We start from the raw sequence: 27,633 nt of genomic DNA, 5'->3' as shown, positions 1-27,633 counted from the left end.
TTCTGAGTACAGGAGGATTTTTAGTGTGGAACAGTGGGTGGGAACTAACCGTTACTAGTATTTATTTATGAATGCGCTCTACAGTACCCTTTCAGGGCCAGCTGGCATGCACCTGAGCTCTTAGGACTAGCCTGAAGGTAGGAAGGAACGATTGTTGTGCTGTGGTTACACAGGCCTTCTGAAAGGTTTCCAAGTTCACATGTCCCCATTATTTGAACTTGTATGTCCCCATGTTGGCAATATAAAAATCTTAAAACTCCATCATACCAGAAAAAATGTTCAAAAAGTGTAAATTTTTTCTTTTCTCACACTAAGACTAATTTTCAATATGGTAAATAAGTACTTAGGCTAATCCCTGAACCAAAGCAGGATCAAGCCTTTTAATTTACTAAGTCTCAAACCTAACATCATCTTTGTTTTTTTCTTAACTTAGCTGCTAGAAACATCTGTACATACACACACAGTGAACACACTTTGTTGAGCTGTGGTTATTGTTGGAGAAGCCACGATTTCCTGCCTTCTGTGCAGAGTGGAACAGCACTGTGAAACCAGGCTTTCTGCCTCTGGTTAACTCAAGTCATCCCTGGGGGAGAGGTGTGCATCCCACTCCCCTGGTCCCATGGGCATCCTGATCAAGCTCTGAGCAGGTGGGGGAGTCCAGACGTGCATGTCAGCTAATGACGGCCTGTGCTTGCCTTTCAGGTCCAGTATTTCTTCAAGATCTTGGATAATTAACAACACAGAAAATAAAGACGACACAGACTGACACTCAGACCAGTGAGTCGCACACGTGAGGAATGTGTTCATTCTTTTATTGTCCGTTGTTTTAACCTGACCGACACAAGATCAACAGAGCACTGTACTCCTGGCAATTATTACATATGTTAGAACATGGATTTGCACTGGAGACAACATTTAACACCAGTCTATGGGGTACTGCATTGCTTTTTATAAAGTTCAAAATAAAGATTTTATTTTCAAACAAGTGACTTTGGTTTATTTCATACATTACACTTTTTCTTGCAGAAAAAAATAAAATTGTACAACTGCATAAATATAAAATTCTTCCACCATGAAAATGGTTAAAACATTCATAAAGACACAGCACCAGCACATGATGCCTCCAGAGAAAGGAAAGAAGGAAAAGAAAACATACAAAGCAAATTAATTCACCCCATCACTGGCCACAGTGATGGGCAGATCCAGATCTAGACACAGTACAGCTTCAGAACACACTGGAGGACAGGGGAAAGATGGCGAAATAGCATTCAGCACGGAGCACAACACAACCCATCACCTTTTTGTGGTTTTCTGTAGTGTCACTTAAAATTTAAAGGGCAGTTCCCCCATGACAGCCCACCCCCCAGCCCCAGGAAATAAAGATAAAAATAAACACCTGATACCACAGGAGAAAGACTATGGAGTGTGTTAAAAATGCTCATTGATGGGCCATTATCTTTGAAATTTCAGAGCCAAAAAATAAGAAAGAAAAGGAAAAAGTACCATGCCAGTTTTATTCCCATTGAATATTTACACCTTGGACAGCAATCCTTGCTCACGTAAAGTAGAAAACATATGATAAAACATGGCTTGAAAAATGACCAGAGTGCGCACCTATAGTACTGTACACTAAATAAAATAGACAAGGCGGCAATACTTAGGGGCCAGAGCACTGCTCACTACAAGTCAGTTATGGAATCTAATTTACAGTAAAAATGGGCACGTCCCAAGGCTCAATTTTTATTTTTCTTTTGTCATTTACAGTAGAATAAATATTTTGTTGCTATTGCTACACTTTAAATTTACATTCTAACCTATTAAATGCAGAAGCTAGTGTAAAGCATAGAGATTAAGTGTAGGTCCCATACGTATGACAGTTTGTTCAAGACTAGTAGGTTTGTGTATCTTTAACTTATTAAATGGCTAGTGGGAAAGATTTGTGCTTGTGATCAGCTCTTAATTAAGATTTTTACTTCAAAGCGTCCCTGGAAACGGTCTTTCTCACTGTACCCAATGTTCTCACCATATGCCTTACACTCAATGCGAACCTCAGTGTCCAAGGTGAGGTTGGTGAACTGTACAGCCAGCAGGGGCTGCAGGTACTTGGGCTGCAAGAGTTTGCCATAGTACGGGTAATACTGCAGAGGGAAGCCATAAAATCCGCCCATTCCAAAGTAGTCTATGTTCCCGACTTTATCCTTGTCTTCATCTCTCTGGAAACCAAAAGGAAATGCGACTTAATTTTGATGGCACACCTCCCTCCCGGGTCTCATCTTGTTTTTGCGTGCAGACTCCCCTACAGTCTGCAAAATGATTGCTAGAGGAAAAGAAAACAAGCCACCCCGTGGCATGCCTACCTCAAGCCTCTCAGAAATCAGGGCCACCAAGCACTGGGTGGCCCCTACAGGAAGGAGGTAATCTGGCTGCCCATAGCAGCCAAGAAACATTCACAAAAGGGGGCTGCTTTCACTGTGCAAATGGAGAAACTGAGGCAAAGGCCAAGGAAGTAAAGCTGACACAGCCTCCTGGTAAGAAGGCCAATAGTGAGAGAACTCCTTGCATTGTCCTGATAGATACTGTTTTGTTACGGACATTGTCTCCAGCAATTTTTGTTTGTATATCTGCCCCTTATTTCTTACATCTATCTATTTCTTGGCTTGGTACCACAACACTAATTTTTGGTGTTCATTAAAAGAGAAAAAAGAAAGTTGACCCCAAATTTTTAGCACATGCTGTAGGCTAGCTAGCCTCTCGGGTCCATAAACCCACATTCCATTAGATTAAATTCAGATATTTGAGTTTCTTGTGCCAGTAAACAAACTCAGTTTGTACAGTTCCAATTCATCTTTTCAGTTTCTTGCATTCAAACTGCCCCTCTGACTCTGTGTGGCATCTCATCCATTCCTCTCATCCGGTCCCACTTCCTCTCCCACCCTCAGGAGCCCTGAATACATTCTTACCTTGCCAGCACACAGAACGGGTAGGACATTTGGATTATACTTCACCGCTGGGTAAGCCTCTGAGGACTCATTCTTGGGAGGCTAAAAGTGAAACCCACATTGGTCAACAAAATATATTTTTTTTTCCTGGAAAACAAAACTGATAGGTAGCCCAAACAAATACACATTATTGACAATAAACCACTGAAAATACATCAGGAAAGTGAGTAAGTGACTCCACTCCCCTCATCAATTAGCAAATTCTGTTTGACTTGTTTGAAATGCCCATAAGTGTCCAAATGTGCTGATCACAAAGGAGGGCGAAGCAGCCCAGCACTCAAAGGGATGCTGATGCTAATCTTCTGGAAGCCTGACTCTAACAACAATGAAAAGTTAGAGACTGGGTGACTGCTAAGGGGACCTTCATTACAGGGGGAGTCGGCTGGCACCTCCTCGAACCCTGGGGGTGAGAAAGGGCACACACTGGTACCCAAGGACTCTCTCTTTCCAGTTCTGTGAGGTACATCCAACACCTAAAGCAGGTAAAGGTGGCATTGTCTTACTCCGATGGAGTGCTGGGACTGGTTGAGTCCAGGAGACCCAGAGACAGTCTGAAAATGACTGCTACAGCAAAATACAGAGCCCTCCTCCTACATCCCTGGTTCAAATCTACCTCCAAAGAAGGGTGATGAATACATACTGGTGGAAAGCAGCCATCTGCTTACCCACGTTAGCACTGCATCCGAGCCTGGACCTGAGACATGGCCTACACACGGTCTAAAGAGCAGCTGTCCCAACAGATCTACACATCAGTGGGGGATTCATATTTTGGCACTACTTGTAGAATATGAGAAATTGAGCAGCTAGACTTGACTCTTGGGAGGCTTTCTGCTACCAATATTTCTGCCTTGAAAACTTGGAATAGAAAACACTTAAGATGTTGCCACAATCTACCCTCAGAAGATCAGGAACCAGGCATACCGATCGGAATGAGGAGGTACTGCACTCTAACAAAAAAATCATTCCACTGACAATAGCTGGCCACTTGGGTGGGAGAGACAAATGAGAAAGAAGCAGCAGTGGATGAACTGGAGAGCAAAACGGAAAGGAAGAGTCAGCATCCAGCACAGAACAGGCCATCCAGATGCGGGAAGACAGAAATCACAGCAGGCCGGCCCCGGCCTCTGTGAAACAGGAAGCATGAAGTGTGCGGGGAGGAACATTCAAAGTAAATGACCCAGAGAGCAGCAATTGGCTTCCCTCAGATACACCACACCAGCTCCTCCTATAGCTAGATCACCCTAGCCATGTAAATGTCAAATACAAGTGTGGAGTCCTGCCTCTTGTGCTCCCTGTTATATGCCTGTCTATGTGGGAAGATTAAAATTCTGCTGAAAGGCACATTAACATTCGCAAGAGATCCACCAAGACAAGCAGGCGGACAGCCATTCGGGCAACCAGCCAGCCACCCACTACTGGTTCTTGCCTCTGGTAGAATAAAGGAGCTTTGATGCATTCTTGAGGGTAACTTTTTCTGCTGGGCTTGGTGGCACACGCCTTTGATCCCAGCCTTCAGGCAGGTGGATCTCTGAGTTCAAGGCCAGCCTGGTCCGCAGACTTCCAGGACAGCCGGGGCTACATAGAGACACCATTATCTCAAAAAAGGAAAAAGGAAACTTTTCCTCTCTGTACTGATTTTCTTTTGGGTAACCAGTATTATGGAAATAAATGAACAGACAGGTTTCAGAGAGGAAGTGAGCTTGTTCAGGTAGCTCAGTGGATTGCAGCCAATTCCCCTCAGAATTAAAATGTATACACTACTACTGGGCAGCATCCATGTTCTCTTTAGAGGAACCTTCAGGCAGAAACCATGCCTAAGGAAGGACAGCAGTGTTTAATTCATGATCTGAGAAGAAAATGAAATAACCACTTAAAAAAACTGAGACAACACCAACAACTTTTTCCTTCTAAAGAATTTCTCAAATCAGTGGCAATTTGCTGGTTTTAGTGATCAAGGAATGTTAGAAACTGCATGGTTATCAAAGTTCAGAGAAGGTGTTATTTTCTGGGTTTTGTAATGAAATCATCAGGGGAAAAAAAAGTGTTTTGTTTGTTTGTTTGTTTGTTTTTTCAGGTTAATAGACAGCATTTCTGAAATAATCCTGTTGCTCCATTAAGCCCAAACCAAAAACAGCCTGTAATCAGACCACATAGCCAGGGGACTCTCACACGTACAAATAACTTTTTATCTGGACACTAAGCAGAGTATTAAGACAGAGCCGTGAGGGAGCACCCACAGTCCCATCACTGCGGAGATGGGACTAAGAGGAGAGAAGATTAGGCCAGCCTTGGCTACAAAGTGATTGAGATAAGCTGGGGCTACATTGAGATTATGTCCCCCAAAACAAAACAGGGCCACACTCCAAAATTTGGCTGTGGCACTCAGTCTGCAACTTCAGGAACTTTAGGAATCGCCACCCTCGATGGAGGAGAAAGGTTTTGGTATTATACTACTGACTGACAGCACTTCAAAAGTGGCAGTGAATGTATTTTGAAACTTCCGGTCTCATCCAAGAGGCCACAAAATGCATGTGTCCCGGAAAACACCACTTGCCTTAGGTTTGAAGCCCAGGACTCGGTTGAGCTTGATGATGATGCAGGGTTTCCCCTCTCTGTAGCCGTAGGAGTCATCCTGGAGTCCGGAGCAGTTCCCCAGCCAGTCCAGCTTGAACCTGCACACTTTTCGCTCTCCTCGTTCATGGTTAAATTCTCCCCGCTCCTTGGGTTCGCTGGGCATACCTAAAAAAAGCACAGACCCATTTACAGAGTGTGCCGGCCGTTCGCTCTGCACTGCTAAGAAGGAAAAGAACTTTCTGTTCCTTGTATTAATCTCCCATTGAAGACAGCGCTACACGTGGTCTACATTAGACAAGGGCTTCCAACAAGCTGTCTGCTCTCTCTCTCTCTCTCTCCAAAAGGTAAATGTTTAGCAAAGGCCATCACTGGGGCATGAGCCCAAACCTGAACTGCTCACCACCTGCGCTGCTTTCTAATCAGTCTGTACTCTTCTAAGCCGGTGGTTCTCAACCATCCTAAGGCTGGGACCCTTTAATACAGTTCTCATGTTGTGCTGACCCCCAACCATGAAATTATTTCCGTTGCTACTTTGTAGTTTTGCTGTTATAAATCATTATGTAAATATCTGCATTTTCTGATGGTCTTAGGACCCACAAGGTAAGAACCACTGCTCTAATGGTTTGCTTAGTTACTTAGGGCCGAAAGAAAACCAGACCATGTCTAAGAAGCAGCAGCCTTTTAACGGTCTGCATGGCTTTGCTCAGAAACAGCGACATTGTAACAAGAACATGAATTCCAAGGACTGTCAATAACTTTTTGACCTGAAAGGGTTTGCGTCAGAATTTTCTGGAGCTGCAGGAAAACAATTAATATATTTTATTGCATATTTGATATGTATTATTTACGGCTATCCTTGTCATATGTATATTTTACTAAATTAACTATTTCCCCTTCAAACATGATTTCACCTTGCTTATCACTGTGTCTCCTTAATTATTGTAAAGTACGGTGAAAACCTCGCGTACATTCTAACAAAATTCAGTAACATTGCCTTTAAACACTAAATTAAGCAAAATCTGGCAACTCAGTTCACTACTATGAATCTACAGCGAGTCACTTACTGCCGCAGTCCTCAAAGATCATGTCATCCTTCTGGGCCAAATCTTTGTACTTGTCCAGGAACCTAATGATGTTTAGCACATAGGTCTCATAGCTCTTGGGGTCATTAGGACGAAAGGAAATTTCAGTCTTTTGGATCTGAGGAATATGTGTCAATCCTACAACAGTAAAAGTCAGAAAGACAAAGTCAGTGGGAAGGCAGGAGACTCCAAAAGCAGGCTTTCCCTGCACAAATAAGCTTCCCTCTCCCCCCCACCCCACCCCTACTTGGCTCACGTGATGGATAAAATCCCCACTTCCCTTTCAAATTCAATCTGGTGGCATTTAGATTAGATATCTGAATGTAATGGTGATGATGTAATATCAGATATCATCCAGTTTCCTTGCCAACACTTCATAGTAGACATTAACTTGTTTTGTGAATGAGAATACCACTTGCAATGAAAGGTTAAGTGTTCTGTCCAAGGCTGCAGAGAAAGCAGAACCAGAATTCCAACCTAGGCATGCAGTTCTCCACAGCCCATGGTCTTTCTAGTGCCCACATGTACACACATTCTTAAAACTGCATTGCCAGCAACCAGTGTACAGGTGGCTACTCCATGTCAACAAATTATAAAGTTTCAATCTCTCTAACCTCAAGACTGCTCCCCAAAGACAGTCCTTTGGCTCTTGTAACCTAGGGTAGATTTTTCAGCTTAGAACGGGGAGTTCGAGATATAGATGCAGTTACTAATTCAAATACCTGAGCATGTCAGTACCTATCAGGGTGAAATTCAAGAAACACGTGGCGTGGGTTTGCATTCTCTCTCATGTCCAGAAGCCTGTGCCCTCACAGGGTTTCCTAAATGGGCACTTGGACAATACTACACAATGGCACTATATCCAGGTCAGTGAGTTGGAGAGGCAATCACAATGACATTCCACCCCAGGACAGCCAGATAAAAGATACCCAGTTACATTCCACTTTATCAAATAAACACAGAACAGCTCTTTAGTAGAATGAACGCGCGCGCGCGCACACACACACACACACACACCCCAGCTATCTCGTTTGCTGTTGTGACATCAGACAGCCTTGCTGTTCTCATCTCCATCCCGGATTGGCCCTGCTCGTCACGAGCTACACATGACCTCCTTCCATCACCTCCGGCTGGTGGGAGCACCCACACCACTCTCAAGTCGGGTAAACAGGCAGCCTCATAGGCTCTACCTGGGCATAACCTCTGAGCCCAAAGCACCCTTGGTTTGGAATGACTGCTCTGGAGTATTAGAATCTAATAGTGGCGACATGGATGCAGAGAACGGCATAATTAAAGTGGAGACATAACTAGCGAGATTAATTATTGAGCAGCACCATTTGAGGTGCTTGAGAACAAGGCTTCAACAGAAGCTGGAGTAAAGAGCTGTTAGTTTTTCCACTGAGTGAGGACTGCTTTGAGCTAAGTGGGACTAGCCCTAAGCAGCCACCTAGAGAGATGGGAGAAGGGATGGAGATATGAAGTGAGTGAGGGTTGGATCGAAGTGCTCAAGATGAAAATACCAAGAGTGATAATAAACACCTTCTTGTGCAGCATGGTGGTGCACGCCTTTAATTCCAGCACTCAGGAGGCAGAGGCAGGTGGATCTCTGTGAGTTCAAGGCCAGCCTGTACCAAATTGTAAGCCAGCCAGAGCTACACAGTGAGACTTTGTCTCAAACCAAACAGTGAAGAGTATTCTGGAGGGGTCAATGAGATTGCTCAGCAGGGAAAGCTTGCTGTATATAAGCCTGCTGATGTGAGTTCAATCCCCAGGACCTCCAGAAAGGCAGAAGGATAAAACTGGCTCCACAAAGTTGTCCTTCACATGTGGCCCATAGCACATGCACCTGCACCTTATATAACAGTAATGAATTGTTTTAAAAAATGTACAGAAACTTCTTGAAAAGGCTAATGCAATATCCAAAGAACACAGGGAAAAAAAAAAAACTGTCAATGGGTAAAAAGAATACTGCTTCAGAATTAAGTCATAAAGAATCTTCAGCTTGAAATAAGCAAAGGTTACTATGATAAAACCTTCTCTAAAAGCTCATAAGCCAGGAAAAATTGTTTTCGTGTCTAAAACAATCTAAATATATTCTAGCCAATCTTTTCACGTTAAGTTGGGAAGCTGGCATTGTGACTTTCCTATGTGCTTTGAAGCAATGCAGGGAAAGCCACCGACCTCTGCAAAGAGAAAACAGGCAGTCAAGGGCAAGTCCAGAAGCTAGCCCGAGACAGCGACGGGAAACCAGTACTGCAAAACAGGACAGGCAGCTAGAGAGCCGTGCCTAGTCTGAGCTATAAACCAGACATTTAAGTCAAGGTGATTTGCCTGGCCCTGGGGAAATGAAGGGTACACACCCAGTGCTAGAGAATCAAAAGTCAGGAGGATGGGGTGTTTTCCTAGAACAGCCCTGGGATCCAGAGCGAGTGGAGTCTTGAGGGGCACCCATGCCTAAGAGACCAGGACAAATGTCTGTGAATCTGTCAGGCAGAATGGACAAAGAGAACTATGTGCTCAGGGTTACTCAGCTTTCCTAGTCCAGGAAAAGGGGGAGGTGGGGGGCGGAGGAGGCAGCTTGGAGTGTGAAGAAAGCAAAGTGATCAAATGTCAGGAGGCCAGGAGCAGCCCTACCCATCTTTCAGAAAGGAGGGAGGGAAGCTGGAAGACACGAGGAAGGGCCACCAAGTGTGGTAAGTGCCAGCCGTGCCAGCCGTGGTCCCCAGCAGGGCAGGTGATTCAGCAGAAACCGAACTGCTAACAAAGCGAGAGTCCGATGTGAGAATCGGTCTCACCCCACGAGCTGCAACAACTAACGTGACCAGAGGTCACCCTGAAAATAAACAAGGTGGGACCCAGATTGCGAAGCAAGTTCACCCATGTCACTGTCCCTTCTGTCCTGGCTTCAGCTGGCACTCCCCACTGCCTCTCATTGCCCAGCTGCCTCTCTGCATTTCTCTGTCGGGGGGGGGGGGGGGGGGGGGGGGGGGGGCGCGGCACTCAAGGTGCCACTGCTTTGATGTCTGTGTCGGGGTGCAGTGATAGCACTTCTCTGAGGAGGCGGGATTACGGAGAGCGCTTTTCATTCTCAGCATTTCAACCCCCAGGTCCCCTTTAGAAGAGACAGGATGACACGTGCCAGAGCCCCAAACTGAGTTCCTGGAACTCAGTCATGGTTAGCATGTTTTTCAGGACCTCATGTTCACCCAGACGTGTACGCCGGCCTTACTTATCAGTGGCAAGCCCATCAGCTGCCCACTGCTTACCAACCGACCTGTGAAATGGTGTGTACTCTAGTGACCTCAGTGCCGCCACTGACCCAACAGTGATGCGCGGTCAGCGCCATCCCTCTCTAGTCAAGGCCAATCAATAATGAGATCACTGGAATCGCACCAATTTCTACGTCATAGCTCAACCCGCCACCCCCAACCCCATGATCTTGCTAACTGGTGTTTCTGCCAGCTAGTGGGCTTCTGGCTTCTCCTTGCCCACTCTGAAAGCTGTTAGTAAGAGCTGAACAAGGGTAAGCTCTGCCTGCAGTGGGAACTCCCAGAAGCCAAAGAGCAGACCTAGCCTTCTGCCTCTTGCCTGTCAGAGCTTAAATGGACACTAAGGAAGGGAAGCTCGGTATAGCTCTGCTCTGCCGCCACCAGTGAAACTAGCCATGAACTAGTCAAGCCGTTACCTGAGGAAGTCACCTAAGGAAGGACTGAAATGATTTGAGTAATGTTAATATCTGGGTTCTTTTAAGTCCTTCAATTTTACATTAAGATCTGGAGTAATAAAAAAAATCTGACTTCACACTTGCCCTCTCCAGATGCACCTGCCTCTCCTGACTCCCATCTCCTGAGAAACAGAGGAGACAAACACCCCCACTTCTGGCTCTAGTGGATGAGCACAGTAGAAGGAATGAACAAGGGAGGGGGAAAAAGAAAGCGGGTTTTCGCTAGCTCGAATTTTGTTCCCAGTCAGGTTTATAATGTAGCAAGTTTGTGACTTCTCGATCTGTTCCCAGAGCTGAAGCATTTAAAGGAGAATGTAGCCATTTTAACCTTGCAGCACTTTCTCCAGTGAATCCCAGAGCACAGCTGCTGGGACCTGTCATTTGATCCATCTGATGACTCACGGCCAAATACTCAACAGGTATCATCTTCCAGAGAAACCTCCAAGGGCACAGGAAGCTAGCAGAAGCGTTTACATGAAGCCAGTCACATCTCCTGTATACTGCAGGTTCAAAGTACTTTGCAATTAAAAAGAAAAGGGGGAATGAGATCGGCTTATACATCCACAAATGCACCTTTACAGGTCTCCATTTGGATGATTATCTCCCTGTAAGTGTCGATCTGAATAACCTAGTATTTATTATTTTAGCTCTGGGGTTACTATCAACTTACCTAACAGAATTCTGGGAACCAGTTCCCGTCCACTTACCTTTTGCGTCAGGGTTAGCATGTGACTGGAGGCTGGATTAGCCAAGAGTAAATCGTCTGCCCGGAGGCAATGGTCACATATACAGCCTATCCACACCTCAAACCTGCTCACTTTGAAGAGTCTCGGAGGAGCATCTCACCTGTTTCTACAGACTATGGGGCAGTTTAACCACCAGTGATGTCCAGAAATCTGTGCCCAAGTCTAAACCAAACGCCACAAACTCTGGTTGCAGGTCCTTCACTGTTTAAGAACTACCCATCGGGGACTTTTCTCAGAAGTTGCATGTTCAATTTCAGATGCTAAGAAGGAATTACTTAGTGTGGAGGTTTTATCTTTCAAAATAGTTTCACAGAATATTGTGCTTGATGTTTTGGCTAGCTCATAATTGTGTTTATTCCCAAAATAAAGAGGGTGGCACTTCTTTAAAGAGGAACACAACAGACAAGCACTAGACCTTTTACACTGTGCTTTTTTTTTTTTTTTTTTTTTTTGGTCTAAGATCTAACAAGGAACAAGTGTATACTTGACTTGTCTAACTTCAAAACACAGCATTTGCTAATAACCTGAAATCTGATACCTTAATATGTATGACACTCCAGGGGGCCTATCCCTGCGTGAAGTGAGAAAAGGTACTTCCCTGGTCAAAAGCTATTGGGTAATATACATCATGGATCTCCTTCATAGCCCTAGCCTCTCTGGGGTCTGGTCAGCATCAGGTGACGAGTTCTAGCGTGAGAGCACTAAACGTTCACTGACCAGTCCTCCCCTGTCTGATTCTACATCAGCAGAAATGAAGAAGTCTTTCCGATGCTGTCCCCCGGGGTGGAGCTCTCTCCTTGTGAATGCCACAAGCCTGAGATGGCCGTGGCATATCTGGCTTTTTGCCCCCAGGATCATTTCCATGACTTTGTTAGTTCGTCTTACTGAACAGAGGGCCTGGTTCTGCTTACTCATCTTCAAATGAGTAAGGCCCATTTTTCTGGAGGTCTAGGCTGACTGAAACTTGTGGCAATCCTCCTGCCTCTCGGCCTCATGAATACATTACATCTGGCTTTCCAAAAATGTTTTATATTTATCACTGGGCTTTCTGAATACCTAAGAGACTCTACAAATACACTACATGGGCAAGAGAGTTCTGGAAGCCTGAGATCTTCCTCTTGAAGCCCTTTAATGAACCACAGGTGGGGAAAGCTTGCACTACCAATGCTATCTCCTCCGGGAATAAGTTGGCAGGATCCATCAGAGGGTGAGAAAAGAGAGCAAGCAGCAGTCAGCCCCAAATGTCAGCTAGGCCATCACAAATCAACTGAGGCTAACTGGAAATGGCATAGAAGTCCCCTAACACTCTGAAGTTACAGTGCCTCCAAAGCACAGGGAGAAAGTGTTTTCTACTCCTACTTCTGAAATTGGAGAGGGCCAATCACCACGTGATTTGAAAACAGTTTTTCTGAGCCGGGCATAATGACTTCTCAGAAGCCTGAAGCATGTGGATGGAGGGGTGGGCTACGATGGCTGTGCCCTTGTGAATTAGATTAGCTCATGTTCATCCATTCTGCCTTCCTGCCCTGATTCTGGTTACCCACATGCCAAGAATTTGATCCTTTTAAAATGAGTTCTGTCCTCACTGAGCCATCTGTAAGAGTAAAACAAAGAACCTCCCACAACTTTAAGAGGAAGAACAGAGAATACATTTCCTACCTTTGCACCAGGAAGCATGCCAGGTGGGAACTCTGTGGACTCAGGGAATGGCATACAGTGACCTTCAGTTCACTGCACTGTTGCTAGGATAACCTGGGTGTGGGGGATGGGTGACAGCCCACAGAAGACTCTTTACTATTACACCACAGGGGAGGCAACAAGATGAACCAACGCCTTGTTGTGCGCACGCACATGGGAGCATGTGTACGTGTACGTGTGCACTGTGCTCGACTCTCCGCAGCACAGTGAATGGCAATGTCTCTCCCAGATCCAACCGAAAGGACATGCTGCTCCCTCCACACACCCCAGGAGATTCTCCTCTGGGCAAAAGCTTGGATGCTGCAAGGCAGGTGTAGGTATGCTAAGGAGAGTTGGTTACCCTGTCATGTAGGTTATCCTGTCACCAGAAACTTTCTGAGTATGTTTTCTAACTCACTGATGTTTAACTACTTCCAGGGAAAGCTAAGGTTGGACCGACACCACAAAACTGCAGTATACAGCCTACCCCTGCTCTATCACCCAGAGCTCACTGGCAATTCAGAGCCTTCTGCTTCTAGTGGAAGGTGGGACCTATGTCTAACAGCCTTGGAGACTGCTTTGACACTTACATTAAAGCAACAAGAAGTCAGAAACAGTGATTCTTGAGCTATGAAAATAGCTATTTAATACTGTGTGCCAACATCTCATCCAAGACTCTGCTTTCTGGGTGGAGTGAACAGGTTAGTATTAACAGAGGAGTAAGATCTGGCAAGGAAAAGCATCCACTACTCAGAGTCCATGTCACCCATTTGTCCTTAAATTTCCCCTCCATTCTGTATTTTTCTCCTGCCTGTCTGTGACTTTCCCATTTGGCCTATCAGCTTATCCATTATACACGCTACATGATTACAGCAGAGGGCAGGACTGCCAGACTCACACATGCCATTTGGAAGAGATCTAGTTACGAGGTATTTCAAAGTGTAAAGGATACTCCAAACCCAATTGGCCATGTTTGTATTCATGCCCCAAGGTCAGATGGCAACACACTGTAAGTCCTTGTATCTTTAAATGCTATAGTCTTACACACTTACCATGTACATCTGACTCAGAACTTTCCCTCTGTGACCAAGACAGAAATGGAGGCTTGGAGACATTAAGTTGAAGCCAAAAGTTGATGGGAATATATACTTCCACACATTTATTCAGTCTGCAGAGTTAATGAATCATTAATACTTCTCCAAAATGAATTCTCAACATCTGTTCTGAAAGTTGCCAAGAGGAGGGTCCAGTTAGGGTCCCTCGGGGGATGCAGAGGACTCAGGACTGTCCAGGAGCACTCTATTCCTTGCCAGCCAGCGCTCACACTGATCTGACTGAAAGTTACCATCATTTTCTAAGAAGTGTCAGAAGGGGTAGGGAAAACCCAGAGGGTTAGGACAGGGGGATGTGTAGACTTGCTACTCAAGTAAAAGCTAAGAACAGACAGACAGAAATGGCCAAGATAAGGGATGGAGGAGACAACTGGGAAGGTGAAGGGCTGCAAACTTCGCCCGTGACTCAGACCAAAGGACAGGAATGCATATTTCCGAGATGAGCCACTCACATTCCTTCAGAGAAGGGAGGGTTTGTCAGGTCGGTCCAACTGCTGAGCACACTAAATATAGGTGCTAATAGGAAGCGCGGGGAAGGAGAGGGGAAGACGGGGTGGGGGCGGAGACTGCGTGCCTCAGTCAGGGCAAGGTCAATTGCAAACCCTTACTTAAAGCACTGGACACTTTGGCTATTTATTTTGGAAGGTGAGATTTCTTTCCAAAAAAAGTACCTGGAAAAAAATTTTAATTTTATTTTATAAAATTATTTATTTCTACCAAGCATGGCAGCACATGCCCTTAATCCGAGCCCTTGGGAGCAGAGGCAGGCAGATCTAAATTTCAGGCTAGCCTGGTCTACAGAGCGAGTTCCAGGACAGCCAGGGCTACACAGAGAAATCTTGTCTCTAAAACCGAAAACCTAAATAAATAAATAATTTATTTCTCCAAGGTGTATATAGTAGTCTTTTATTTTTTTAAGCAAAGGATAGCTACGTGGTCCTGTTTGCTTCAGGTTTAAACTATTATAAAACAGCATCATGACTAAGGGACAACTTTTAAGTGGTATGGGAGCTGTGCACAAATCTAATTACTACGATATCCAGTGCTGCTGTAAGGCCTCTAGCGGAGGAGGACATGGAGACATGCCTGAAGACCACAGAAGCCCGTGTAAAACACTGAATAGCCTCAGTTTCTGGGCACATCAGAACCTCGCTTCAACCTTTCCAAAGACCCACCTTTTGATACAAGAGCTGCTGGAATCTGTGGATGGTGAACTAGGTTTAAGTTTTTTTATATACTTACACGTTTTCTTTCTCTTCTCACTTCCCACCTAAATATCTGAAAATATTCTGGGGTTTTCCACCTTCACATTCTGCCGTTTCTTCCTCCTCACCCCCAAGCAGAAGAGCAAGACATGTCGGCCACGGGCACTGCTCAGTGACTGCACATGGCCCCAAGACTGTCACCTACCGGCAGCTGTTTCCAAACCACCCAACCCTTGCCCACACAAGAGACGGGAGTCACTGCCACCTCCCCAATCCCGAAACCTCAAGGTTATCTATAATGGGAGGACCCGAAAGAAGTTATGGAACACACACCACTTTCTTGCTCTCCCAGCTCTGTCCTCCAGGCAGAAGAACCACAGAGTAGATTTGTGTTTATTGTTGCTCAGCTGCCTGTCATTTAGCCCCAGGCTTGTGGGCAGTGGCCTTGCAGGGTGTGTGGCGGCGGGTGTACTCCACACCCGCAGCAGCCAAGTCAGAGCAGTGGACGCTTGTGGAGGATTGCCTTTTCTATGAGAATCTTTTTGTTCGCTCAAGTTTTTAGAGAGACCAGAGTCAGCTAAACTGGAGAGAGGGTTCACAAAACCACGAACAGGCCTGTGGAGATGTGCAAAGATGGTGTCTGTGTTCATGGTCAAACTGCAGAGCAGTAACAGGTGAGCCTCTCCTCTCTGTGGGCATGATTTTTTTTTTTTTAAGGGTTTACCTGAGTTATGGTCACCTCACAAGTGGAAAAATGTGTTAGCGCTGAAAAGGCCCTAGAATGATCCCTTGAGTGTTAAGGCCAAGTAAAATGAAGCCCCAACAGGACCTGATGTGCTCAGTCACACAGTGAGGCTGTGTGCTCCACCCTCACCCCAGAGCTGTGAAGACATCTGCAGCCATCTGGAGCTCAGCCGCAATGCGGCCAGGAGCCCTGGCTACCACAGTCTTCCCGCTTCCTTCCCATGCTTAGCTTGAAGCTTCTACTACAGAACTATTTTCTCAGGGTGTCTTCTCGGTTGGAAACAGCACCCCTTTCACCAACGGAGGAGAAACCATTCCCTGGGTTTTACCTGGCGGGGCCACACGGTCCTGGTATGTGGGCTTCAGTTCACTGATGGTAAGCAGCATCACTTGGATGGTCCCAATGAAGATGCCAGCCAGGCAGCCATAAAATATCACGTAGAACAGAAGGATCTTAACTGTGGGGAGAACAGACAGACATGGGTGTGATGTAACCACACAGGTAGAATCAAGGTCTCCCGTTCCCAAAGACGACCATTAACTCCTCCCCAGTTCCTCTTCAACCTGTTTCTCTAGGTCTTCCTTTGCCAGCACTAATCTAAAGAGAGAACCATGCTCTTTCTTGGGGGTTACAGGTACAAGAATGCTCAACGATAGCAAGAAGTCTAACGGAGTAAAGAGGACCAACCACCAGTGCAAACCTGCAGCCGCATTCACAAACACTCATGCAGTACATCCGCATTCACAGACACTTATGCAGTGCAGCCAACCCATGACAGCATGCTCCTAAGGGGCGTTGCTCTGCTGTACCCCCAAACACTGAGATGCCTAAGAACAACCAACTCAGAAATACACTGTGAAGCTCTCCCTATCAAGTCTACCTACAAAGCACTGTCTTTTTTTTTTTCAGGGGCACGGGGCAACTGGGAACCAATCAAACACACAAAGGAAATCCTATGGTACAGATGGCTGCCATTTTTACCTCCTCTTCTGAGCAGCAGAGTAACAACTAGCTATGTAAACTACATTTTCTTTTTTGTCCTCACAGTTAACAGAGTGCAGGCTGAATAAGAACGAATTTTAAAAATAAAAACCATGCAAACAACAAACAAACAAACAAAAACCACCTTGAACCAACACGAAGCCCGTGGACTGGAATAAGGCTATCAGTTACTGGTTTACAAGGATTATCTCCCCGATTAGCAGCATAGTAACAGGCTGTACTAGGCATCGCCTGGCTGTCTTGTGCCAGCCAAACAACTCGAAGAGGAAAGGGAACCAAGAGAACTGTAAGGTTATCAGAGACATGACTGCACAGAGGAGGCATGGGTTAGTTCTAAAGGGTCCCCGGGAAAATGGCGCAGAGTAAAAGGATTATTGAAAAGCATGTGCCCACGATGGGAGGGGGCCAGGAATGAAGTGGGCACACAGTTGTGGAAATGAGCCACGCAGCCCTCCTCCATACATGGAAAAACACCCAACATTCCCATCAAGGATAGACACTTCAAGACGGCGATGTCATGGAGCGGCTGAAACAAACCAAACACATGTAAAAGCCCACACAAGAATGATGAATCTAATCCCTTCTTCTCTCCCCTGTACAAAGATCCAGGCAAAGAGGAGGAGGAGAGGGATGGCAGCAGCATCTAGACCACAGCCCTCAGCTCTGTCCCCTCCTCCCGGCAGGACGAGGGTTAAGCGCTGCATTTGGTATCCAGGCAGCAGTAGGCAAATGGCAAGGCTGTGACGTCAAGGGCTCTGGAAAATTTTTCCAGCGAACGCTCTGAAGAGATACTGAGTTGGTCTAACCCAGTCAGCAAGACAGCTCCTGAGAGCCTCACTTCTCAGCTGCTTTCCTGTCCTGTTGCCCAAACCCCCCACCCCCATGTCCCCCTCAGTGCTCTTGACTTGACCGCCTTTGCCTCTGGTAAGGACTACAATCCTTCTACTCATTCCCTGGACTCCAGGGAGCTAATCCTAACCTAAGAAGGTGCGGAACTGAGGCTACTAGTTCAAAGATGAATAGATGGGGAAATTTGTCATTTCACAAGCACCATGATTAAGCTCAAGAACATAGACAGCCTTTCCACACTACCTACGGGATACCACGGACAAGTGAGGAATTCTGCTGCGGCGGCGGCGGCTGGAGATGTACTTAGTAAATCTGCCACTGCAGCAAAGTCGTTTGGTTAGAGGTGAGCTTAGGCAATGGACTCCCCAAGACCAAGGCTACCAGTGGCACTGAGAAACAGAACCAAAGGCTAGGTTAGTTCCACCGACCAGCTGAATGGCGTGATGTGGGGGGTTGGGGTGTAAGCTTTAGAGACATTTTTTCCCTCTTTAAAGCAATTTTTTCTTTTGTTTCTGTATTTAAAGAACAAGGAACACTGGGAGTTTTGCAGTTAATATTTATGTATATTTATATTTATATATACATACATATATATACATATTTTTTTCATCCTTTAAAATGCCGAAAGAGGGTTATAAAAGTGGCATGTGAAACCAATAGCAATATAAATATAATATATAAACACAATGTAAAAACCTGCCAACACCTGTATTAACTTCATGAAAAGGTAGAAAGCACAAAGTGATTTGTAAGTTGTGATTTCTCCAGCAGGTGACAGACTGGAGCCTCCTGCCGACCATCTTGGTGAAAAATCTACCTATAAGCAAAACGGAGCCAAGGGCATCCTGCCCTGGTCCCAAGGGCATCCATGTTGGGCCCAGAGCTGGAAAGGGGGCATCTCTCTCTCTGAGACAGTTACTGCTGCCACATCCCCTGCCTTGGAGCAGCTCTGCGATTTCTTACATTGTCAGAAAGGAACAGACATATTATCGAAAACAGACTGGGTTTCGAGCTCAGCACCCACAAAATGGAAGCTGAGGACCGACGTCTACCTCACAGAAGTCAGTATGTATCACCACCTCGCCGGATGGGATTATCAGGACCACATATTCTCATCCTCTCTCCCTCTGTCATGAAAGGGGTTCCCCATTAAATGTCAGCTTAAAGAACAAACTGTTCCATACTGCCTTCCTAGCCCTCTAAAGCAAATATTATTCAAAGAAGGAGTGTGAGACTGGAATGAGGAAAGAAATATATTTAAGAAGTGGAAAAACACTAGCGGGCAAATTTCACAAGGTACCTGGAAGTCAAGGCTGCCCCTGGTTCTGGGGTGCTGCAGGGGCCAGACCACCAGAAAAAGGAGCCCCAGCTAACCTGGGAGGAGGGGCCAGTTCCGCAGTGCACCTCCCAGGCCTAGCTGAGTTACGAGGAGGAGTTGCTAGGAAATGACCCTGGCTTGTCATCCTATACATACCTCACATTTCTTCAGGTTTCCCTTCCACACTGCAGAAATACAGGAAAACTATGGCCATATCCCCCCCATTGAAGAACAGTCTCCCCAAACAAAAATGAAATATAAAGTGAAATTAAAAGCCATGATTAATTTCAAGAACTACATTTTTCCCCTGACTCAGGGATACCTATGCTTCCCTGTAATGCTGTGGGACGAGGCTTCACCTTGACTAACCTTGAAGTATGATGCATTATTAACCCTTCAGTTTTTCAGCTGAGAGGCTACCTGACTGCAATCTTTTTTTTTTTTTTTCCTTTAGGGGGACAAAAAAGAAAAGCATATATCCTAGCCTCTTCCTTTTCAAAATGTCAGCCAAGCAGCGTTTCCCTGACTCATTCCCCAGTCAGTTTCCATAGACCCTCCCCACACAGGAACACTGCATCGCTGGTTTTCAGGGTTCCCTTGGTGACTGCAGGGCTGGTGCTATATGGGAGGGGGGGAGAGGGGGAGAGGAGGCAGAGGTGCTGGTGGTGGCTGTGGTGCTGGTAATGCCGGAGAAGGAGGGGGTAGTGATGCAGCAGAGGGGAGTTCCCTCCCTCCCTCCCTTCCGCAGTCACGACTCGTGGATTTATCTACAACTATGCCCTTCAAAATGACCTTAAAAAAAAAAACAACTACCACCTTTCCAGTGTAAAGCGGTTAAAAAAAAATATGGTATCTAATTTTCAATAGGGTCTGAGGGGATTCCAAGCAAAGAAGCAACAGGCAGCATTGAAATCTCCTAAGATTTGTACCATGTAGAGCTTTAAAAAAAAAACCCACCAGACTGCCATGTGTCTAGCCAAGGCTTAAAAACGGGCCCTGACATGGAGCTCACACGGCCGTTTCTGGGCTGTGATGATGACTCCGAGGACCGTCTCTAGGGTAAACCCGAGACATGGCCATGAAATACTGCAGTGGGGATGCATTTCTCCTCCCCATTCCTCTCCATTCCAGGTACATTTTTAGGCTGGAAAAAATGATGCTATCACAGCCATCGCCCGCATTATAACAGGTTAGCTCACGAGTTTCTCTCACAGCCCCAAATCTCATTTATCTAAGGTGTTGGGCGATGGAGAGGGGAGGCACATACATAGTCTCCTGGAACCTGACCGAATTTCCCAGGAGGGAGGGAAGGCTCAGAAGACGAAGCTTCCTACCATGCCCATAACCCTCAGGCTAGCCAGCTCCAGCCCCCACCCGCGCCGCATCCTGGGGACCCCTCACTTGTCACTGGATGCCAAGCCCAGGCCCGCGCACTGCTAGCATCGCCTACCACCCAGTCCCCGACACCCTGGACAGCCCCGTGGACAGCCCCGTGGGCACCGAACAGTCCGCAGTGCCCGCGCACAGGGATGCGCCTCCTAGGAAAAGCCAAGGAGCGGGCGGCGACGGCCGCGGAGCCCCGTACTTACACCAGCTACCACCGGTCCTGCCCAAAAACTCCTTCTTCTCCGAGTTCCAGATGAATTTCTTCCAGCTGCCTTCCTCCTTGGCTTTTCCGCGGGCCATGGTGGCGGCTCAGCAGTGGCGGCCGAGGCCAAGGGTGGGCGAGTGCGGCGCGCGCCCAGGCGTCCTCGCGGCGGCGGCGGCGGCGGCTCGGTGTCCCCCGCGGCCCGGCTCTGTCTCTGAAGGCGAGACGCGCCGCTGCCGCTGCGGCTCTCCGAGTGCGAGGCGCGCGGCGGAGCAGCCGAGGCAGAGCGGGAGGAGGGGGAGGCGCGGCGGGGGCGGAGGGAGGAGGGACGAAGGAGGAGGGCGCGCGCGGGCTGGGCGGCTCCGAGCCCCGCACCTAGCGGTGGGCGCGCGACCGCTCGCGGGTTCTCCCCCGCGCTCCGATCGCTTTCCGGGGGGCTCGGCGAACCCCGCAGCTGCCGCCCCAAGCTGTGGCTGCACCACTCTGCCTGCTGTGACCTCTGCCGAGACGGACTAGGGACAAGGAGGGAAAGTCACCGGGAAGGACGAGAGGAGCAGAGCGCGGGCTCCGTACACGCGCGCGCGCGGGCCACGAGCCGAGAAATTGGCTGAGGGCGCACGCCCTACCTTTACTATATACCGCGCCTCCGCCGCCCGTAGCCCCGCCCATCGGCGGCACGGCGGACCAATCGCCGGCTTCGAGAAGGCGGAGCCTGAGACCCGAAGGGGCGGGCGCGGGGCCGGCACAAAGGAGCCCACTGGGCTAGAGGGACTGGCGCGGCAGCGGGGGCGCGGAGAGGGACAGGGGGCTGGTGAGTTGCGCTCCGGCTGCTCTGCGCGCCCCCTCCCGCCCCTGGCTGTGCCCGGACACCCCCCTGCGCTGGTGCGGTGGCCTGCACCTGCGTCGATCTCTGGGAGCCCCGGAGACCTCGGTCCCTTCTTCGCGTCTGGTACCCCCCTACACACACACACACCTACTGGGCTAGGTTTGCTGCAGGTCCACCTCCCCTAGGCCCTGGCTGGGTAGGGGAAGGTCACTCCGGGACGCTAGTGACTCTGCCCAGCTCTGCTCCGCCTCTCCGCTCCTGCACCTGCCGCCCCCTCGCAATCTCTGCCACTGCGGTTGCAGTTCCGGCCCGGCCCTCTCCTAGCAGGCCAGCCCAGCGGGCAGCTTGGGTTCCTGACTCCTGGGCTGTGCTCCTTGTGGGCGGCCTGAACCACCTCAAGCCGGACAATTGCCAAACCCACCCTGGCTTGTAGCTGGGAACCGGTTGTGGCTCCTGCCAGTCTAGACCCCGGGGAACAATTTCTGCACGTGACCCAGACACCTAAGACTTCTCCTGGCCCAGGTCGGTGGCTGGTATTCTCGTTGGCTTACTGTTCTGTCTCATTGGGGGCACCCCCCCCCCTCTACTGTAGAATTCTTGGAATGACAGAACACTTGGGAAGACCCAGCTCATGTGTCAGGACGTCGCAAAGCGCAGGGTTGGACATGACCTGCTTCCCATCCGTTCCATCCTCGGTGGCTGAAAAACCACTCTTATTTCCATCCACTGAGCCCCTGAGCAGCTTCCCACGCCGCTCTTGGGGTGATGACACAGCAGAATACATGGGGATGCTTCTGCAGTGGCTGCAGAAAAGCCTGTCCCTGGAGCGACCTGGCTGGTTGTGGAAAGCTAGCTACTTATCAAAGACTTTCCCAATACAGAGATGGTTTCCCAAGGCACCCTGTCATTTTCAAGGTCAACCTCGCAGACCCAAGGACAAGATCCAAGGGATGCAAAATGAACTTGTTCTTACCAGCACTTGCAAGACTGAAGAAAACCTGAAATTTCCGAAGATTAGTGGGGGAAAAGAAGCAACCTAGTCACACCCAGCCCACAGGGGCTACAGCCCGGCTATGTCAAGGGCAACTGGGAGAGCGGCTTGTTGAGAAAGGAAGTCACCCCCTGCTTTACCTCTGCAGTGTTTATTTTGGAAAAGCCCCAAGTTGGTGGTTGGTAAGCTATTGGAAGAGACTGCACCTGTAGATTTAATGCCCCTGATCAGTCTCTAGGCAGAACTTACATCATGGAGGGGTTTCCAGCAGACCGGACCCCTGGGAAGGCTATATGTATTATAAGTGCTCACTACTGTAAGAGAGAGGAAACTCTGTGGGCAGACTCCAAACAAACAAACAAACAAAACCACATAGGGTAGAAGGTAAGGTAGCTTCAAGAGGGATGAGGCTTGGCAGGAGTTCAACGATTTAAACCTGTAATCCCACAGTTTGGAGACAGAGGCAGGAGGATTGCAAGTATGAGGCTAGCATGAGCGACAAAGAGTTGGGAGGAGGGTGGAGGAAATAAAAGGTAAAAAAAGTCACGGCTGTTGTGGTGCCCTTCTCTCACAGCCCCTGCACCTCAAACCCCAGAAGCACATGTTAACACAAGCATGTGCAAACAGGTTCATAGCGGCGGGTTTTGTTTATTTATTTTTATCAGGACTTCCCTTATTCTTTAAAAAGAGAAGTGTCCTCCCTCCCTTAGCTGCCAATTTGTGTGACAAATGCCAATCTGACTGCTGTCCTGTGAGACAAACAAGCTTGCTTTCTCACCTGTGCCCCGTCTGTCTTCCTCTGGCAGATTTCTCTCCTCAGGTGAGTCCCCAGCTCTGCAAGAGTCAGGCCTGCAGAGCCACGGCAGTGTCTCCCCCCAAGCTCCACAGAAGAAGCATTCCTGTTCCCACCCAGAGCTAGTGATGCTGCAGAAGAGCATGATCTCAGGCCGCTTCTGTGGGAACCATTTCTTTGAGTGGCTCACCTCGAGCTCCACCTGCCTAGCCAGTCTCCACCATCTGGCCACATACAGCAGCCCAAGGAAGGGTGAGAGGGAGATGTGGCCACAGTCCTCACTTCCAGGTCGGCCAGCTTTGCCACCTTGGCCTAGTCACTTGTTCGCTCTGGGGCTGTTCCCTGAGCTGTAAAATTAGAGTGATACATTGTAGCCAGGATTAAAAGAAGGATGTGGGAAAGTGTTAAGCACACTGCCTAGTGCATAGCAAGAGCTATTAAGTAGCTAGCTTAACTATAATTCCTTCCATGTGACCTTGCCTAACCTTAAGCTATTGGTATGACTTTATGACTGACCATCTTACTCTGATACTTAACCAGGACCAGGACTCTGAGTTCCCTTTGGGCCCTGGAAGGTCACCCTGACTAATTCCCCACCCTCAATGCCACCTTTTCCCTTGCTTCCCAACATGCTTCCTGCTCTGTGACCTTGGCTAACTCAAGTAATGAATAACTCGAGCACATAATGTCCCTTTGGATTGTACTGGGCTGGGCCTTTGTTCCGGGGCCCCTTCTGTGCAGGGTGCTGTAGCAGCAGGTTGAAATCAAAATGTATGTGGTTCTCCAGAGGGAGGGGTGCCTCCAGCAGGTGCAGTGTGCAGCTGGGTGTGGACCATCAGGAAATAAGAACATGGTTCCCTGGGCACCTGTAGAAGCTCACTGGAGGAAGAGAGTACTCGGCTCAGTATAAAGACTCAGGGAGAGGGGAACGACTGTCAGTCTCCTTTCTGTGCTGGCTAGGGAAGAGAGATGTTCTGGCATCCTGTGATTGGTTCTGCCCAAGGTTAACAGTCTGTGTGGGTGGACAGAGGAGAAGCACTAAACAGAATTGACAGCCGAGGACTGAGGGAGGGTTATCCAAGTGAGGATGACAGATTCCAACTCAGAAAACAGCCAGATGCTGTTGTAATTGATGCAGAATTTACCTGGGGGCAGACACAGGGTCCAGCAGGTAAAAGCACACAAGATGGCCCTGTCTGTAGCATGATGGCCATCCAGAAACTGGCCTGAGAGAAGAGACAGAGCGTGTCAAGTAGAAGATTCTTCTGCTCCAAACCGGGGAGACTAAAATGGAGGGGCCTGCAAAGGAAAGAGTGCAACTTTGGCAGGCCGCTTGAGAGAACCAGAGCTGGAAACAGCGCTCCCTTGAGCGGTCGGCTCTCTAAACCCCTCTGCCAAACAGAATGCAGTCAGGCTCTGCAGAGGCTGCGCAAGGCTGAGCTGCCAAGCCCACGTTCACACACACACACACACACACACACACACACACACACACACACACACACACGTGCTCACACACAGCGGGGTTCTTTTCGGCCAGCCCCAGAGTATTTTTAAGTACAGAGTGGAGGGGCTGAGGGGCTGAGTCGCAAGGTGACTCATCCTGGCAGCAGAACTGTGTGCAGTATGGAGGAAAATGGCTCAGTGGCAGGCGCTGGGGAAAGCAGCCCAGATGTACAGCTCTGTAGTTGGAGGGCTTGGGAAAGGCTGTGGATGGGTCAGCGTGGCTGGTGTGTAAGTGGACATTTGGGTAACCCCCGACAATAGGCAGGGTTGAGTACCCTCACCATCCATCACAGAAGGACACCTGATTAGTCCACTGGGTGTCACTCTGCTTTATAATGGACCCCTTCATGTTTAATAGAAAAACAAACTGTTCTCTGAAGCAGCTCTGGTTTCAGATACCTCGACTGGTCGAGCGGGGACTCATAGGCACTGTCCTCCACTGCTTTCATCTGTGGATTTCCTGGCACCTTTCTGAGTCCCTGGGTCTGAAATTGAATCTATGACCTATATGAGGAAACAGTATGAAAATAACAAATAAGAGCCCTTTAGCTGAGAGATCAAAGCCCTGACAATCCCAGTGGTCCAGAAGTACAGACAAGAGGACTGGAAGTTCAAAGACATCTTCTGCTGGATAGTGAGTCTGAGGCCAGCCTGGGCTACATGAGACCTTGCCTCAAAAACCCAAAGGGACCGTTTTTTTTAACCTAGGTGCCATGGTAATTTGTACTTTTACGTTGGAAGAACAGGATGCTGCTTGTCTTGGATACTGGGTCCTGACTGGTAGACTTCTGGAAGGTATTTTCTGCTGTTCTGTTTCCTAACTGATGAATCCACAAGACATCTGTGTAGTGAGACAGGCTAGAATTCTCTACCTCCCTCCATGTTTAATGTGTATGTGGTGGAGGTGGCCGTAGCAGGGAAAAGAGGACATGTAGAGAATGATGTTTGCTTTGTTCCAGCAGAACAACAGAGATGCGTGATGTGCCCAAGGACTCATGACTCACCTGCATGTTTGGGAGGTGGTAGGACAGAAGACTGGTGGGTTAGTGGTGCCAAGCTATTGCTAGAGCTTTCAGACCGTCTGAGCTGCTCCTGAATCCAGTCAGGGGTGAATTGGTTGGATTTGATTTCCTTTAGACAATTTGCACCAAAGAAGGCATCTTCCCTTAGCTTTAAAAATAAAAGTTGTGCTGAGTATGTAGTTCAGTGGTAGAGAGCGCTTGCCTAAATGCATAAAACGGTAGCACGAATCTTAACAGGTCTTATTAATAAAATCAAACCCAGGGCCAGGTATTAGGGTGAATGCTGGAAGATCAGAGAAGCAAAACAAGCCACAGCCACCTCACTTCACCAGTTCCTCAGCTGATCCTGTTTCCTCAGACTGGAAGCCTCTGTGTCCTCATCCAAATGGATCTCAGCTGAACTGCTGCTAAAAGCCTAAAAGCTTAACCAGCTCTAGTTCCTGGTTTTCATGCCTTATATACCTTTCTGCTTCCTGCCATCACTTCCAGGGGTTAAAGGCGTGAGTCACCATGCCTGGCTGTTTCCAGTGTGGCCTTGAACTCACAGAGATCCTGATGGATCTCTGCCTCCCAAGTGATAGGATTAAAGGCATGTGTGCCACCATTTTCTGGCCTCTGTATCTAGTGGCTGTTCTGTTCTCTGACCCCAGATAAGTTTATTAGGGTGCACAATATTTTGGGGAACACAATACCACCACATAAAACCCTAGGATCAGTCACCAGAAATGAGAAGGAGGGTCAGCAGGAAGTAGTGACAAGCTAGTCCTAGACAACCTCTGAGGAGGTTAAGAGTCAGGAGGGTTGCTTTAATCCTTTGAATGATACTTTCTCAAAATAAATATAAATTAATTCATTTCCATAATCTTCCATCTGTTCACAAGGCAATGGTGGTGGAGGGGCTGGAAAGGCGGCTCAGTGGTTAAGAATAGCACACTGTTCTTCCAGAGGCCCTGAGTTCGGTACCCATCACCCCCATGAAGCAGCTCACAATGGCCTACAACTCGAGCTTCTGGAGGATCCAATGTCTTTGGCCTCTGCAGGCACCTGCACTCACATGCGTGAACCTACAAACAGACTTACACATATGAAGCGTTTATCTGATTATTCTTTATCAATAAAAACTCGGGAGTCGGGTACCTGGGTAAGAACCTGAATGATCAGAGAAGTGGTGGAGAAGAGACCAATGACTTCCCCTCTCTCCTTCCTCCATCTAAAAAGGGCTGAGCCTTTCTTTCAGCCCCTCCCTACTACTTCCTGTGTCTCTCTATATGTCCTCAGTCCTCCAAAACCTCTATGGCTAATTTTGGTTAGGTAGTAGCTAGCTCTGTCGTCTGATTCAAAGTAAACTTTATTCGCAGTCTTGGGAGTGTGAGAATGTGATCAAAATGTCCCACGACACACGTAATTTTTCTAAGGCAATAGTGGACACCTTTCTGAAAGGCTAATCCAAGGAAGGAGGGTCCTGTTAGAGCATTCTCCCACTAGAAAGTTCCAGGAGCAAAGGTAGATGAGATGGAGAGCTGGTGTATTTTATGATCCTCTTTGTATTTTTTGACCTTCAAAGAAGACTCTGTAGTCTTCTAGAGATCAAAGAGAATGTTTCTTCATGGTCGACTTAACCTTCAACTTCTTACTGCTGATTCAGTCAAAGGCCAGTAGGTAATGGTGGTGATATGAATAGACTCTCTGTATTTAGCTAATGTCCGAGGTCCTCTGGTTCAAACCCCCATCTGCAGGACAAGGTCAACTACTCTCCATTTGAATGCCTCCAGAGACTGTCAGCTCCCTGTCTACACATGCCCTACAGCAAAACATCCTGTATTTGGGAAATTTTGAGCTAAACCCTAGCGCCTTGTGACTTCTACTCAATCTTA

At 47.8% G+C, this 27,633-nt stretch overlaps 2 protein-coding genes across 5 annotated transcripts in view; one reads left to right on the top strand and one right to left on the bottom strand.

Annotated features, from left to right (window-relative positions):
• Positions 1-985, top strand: part of Nme7 (NME/NM23 family member 7) — a 144,155-nt gene extending 143,170 nt beyond the window's left edge. For all 4 annotated transcript variants that reach the window (XM_059280125.1, XM_059280126.1, XM_059280124.1 and 1 more), the window contains one exon: positions 703-985. In XM_059280125.1, coding sequence (XP_059136108.1) covers positions 703-735 — 33 coding nt within the window. In that variant the 3' untranslated portion in view covers positions 736-985. The remainder of the gene's footprint in view (positions 1-702) is intronic.
• On the bottom strand, positions 799-20,809 carry Atp1b1 (ATPase Na+/K+ transporting subunit beta 1). Its single transcript, XM_059280128.1, has 6 exons — positions 20,623-20,809; positions 16,193-16,321; positions 6,638-6,793; positions 5,554-5,738; positions 2,961-3,041; positions 799-2,213 (listed from the first exon to the last, which is right to left on the bottom strand). Exons 1-6 carry the CDS (start codon positions 20,717-20,719, stop codon positions 1,950-1,952), a joined length of 912 nt encoding a protein of 303 aa, XP_059136111.1. The 5' UTR covers positions 20,720-20,809; the 3' UTR covers positions 799-1,949.
• Between the last annotated feature and the right edge of the window lie 6,824 nt (positions 20,810-27,633).

The sequence above is a fragment of the Peromyscus eremicus genome, chromosome 15 (assembly GCF_949786415.1).
Source record: "Peromyscus eremicus chromosome 15, PerEre_H2_v1, whole genome shotgun sequence".
Lineage (NCBI taxonomy): Eukaryota > Metazoa > Chordata > Mammalia > Rodentia > Cricetidae > Peromyscus > Peromyscus eremicus.
Note: the sequence above shows the minus strand (reverse complement) of the source record. Positions and strands in the feature narration are given on the sequence as shown.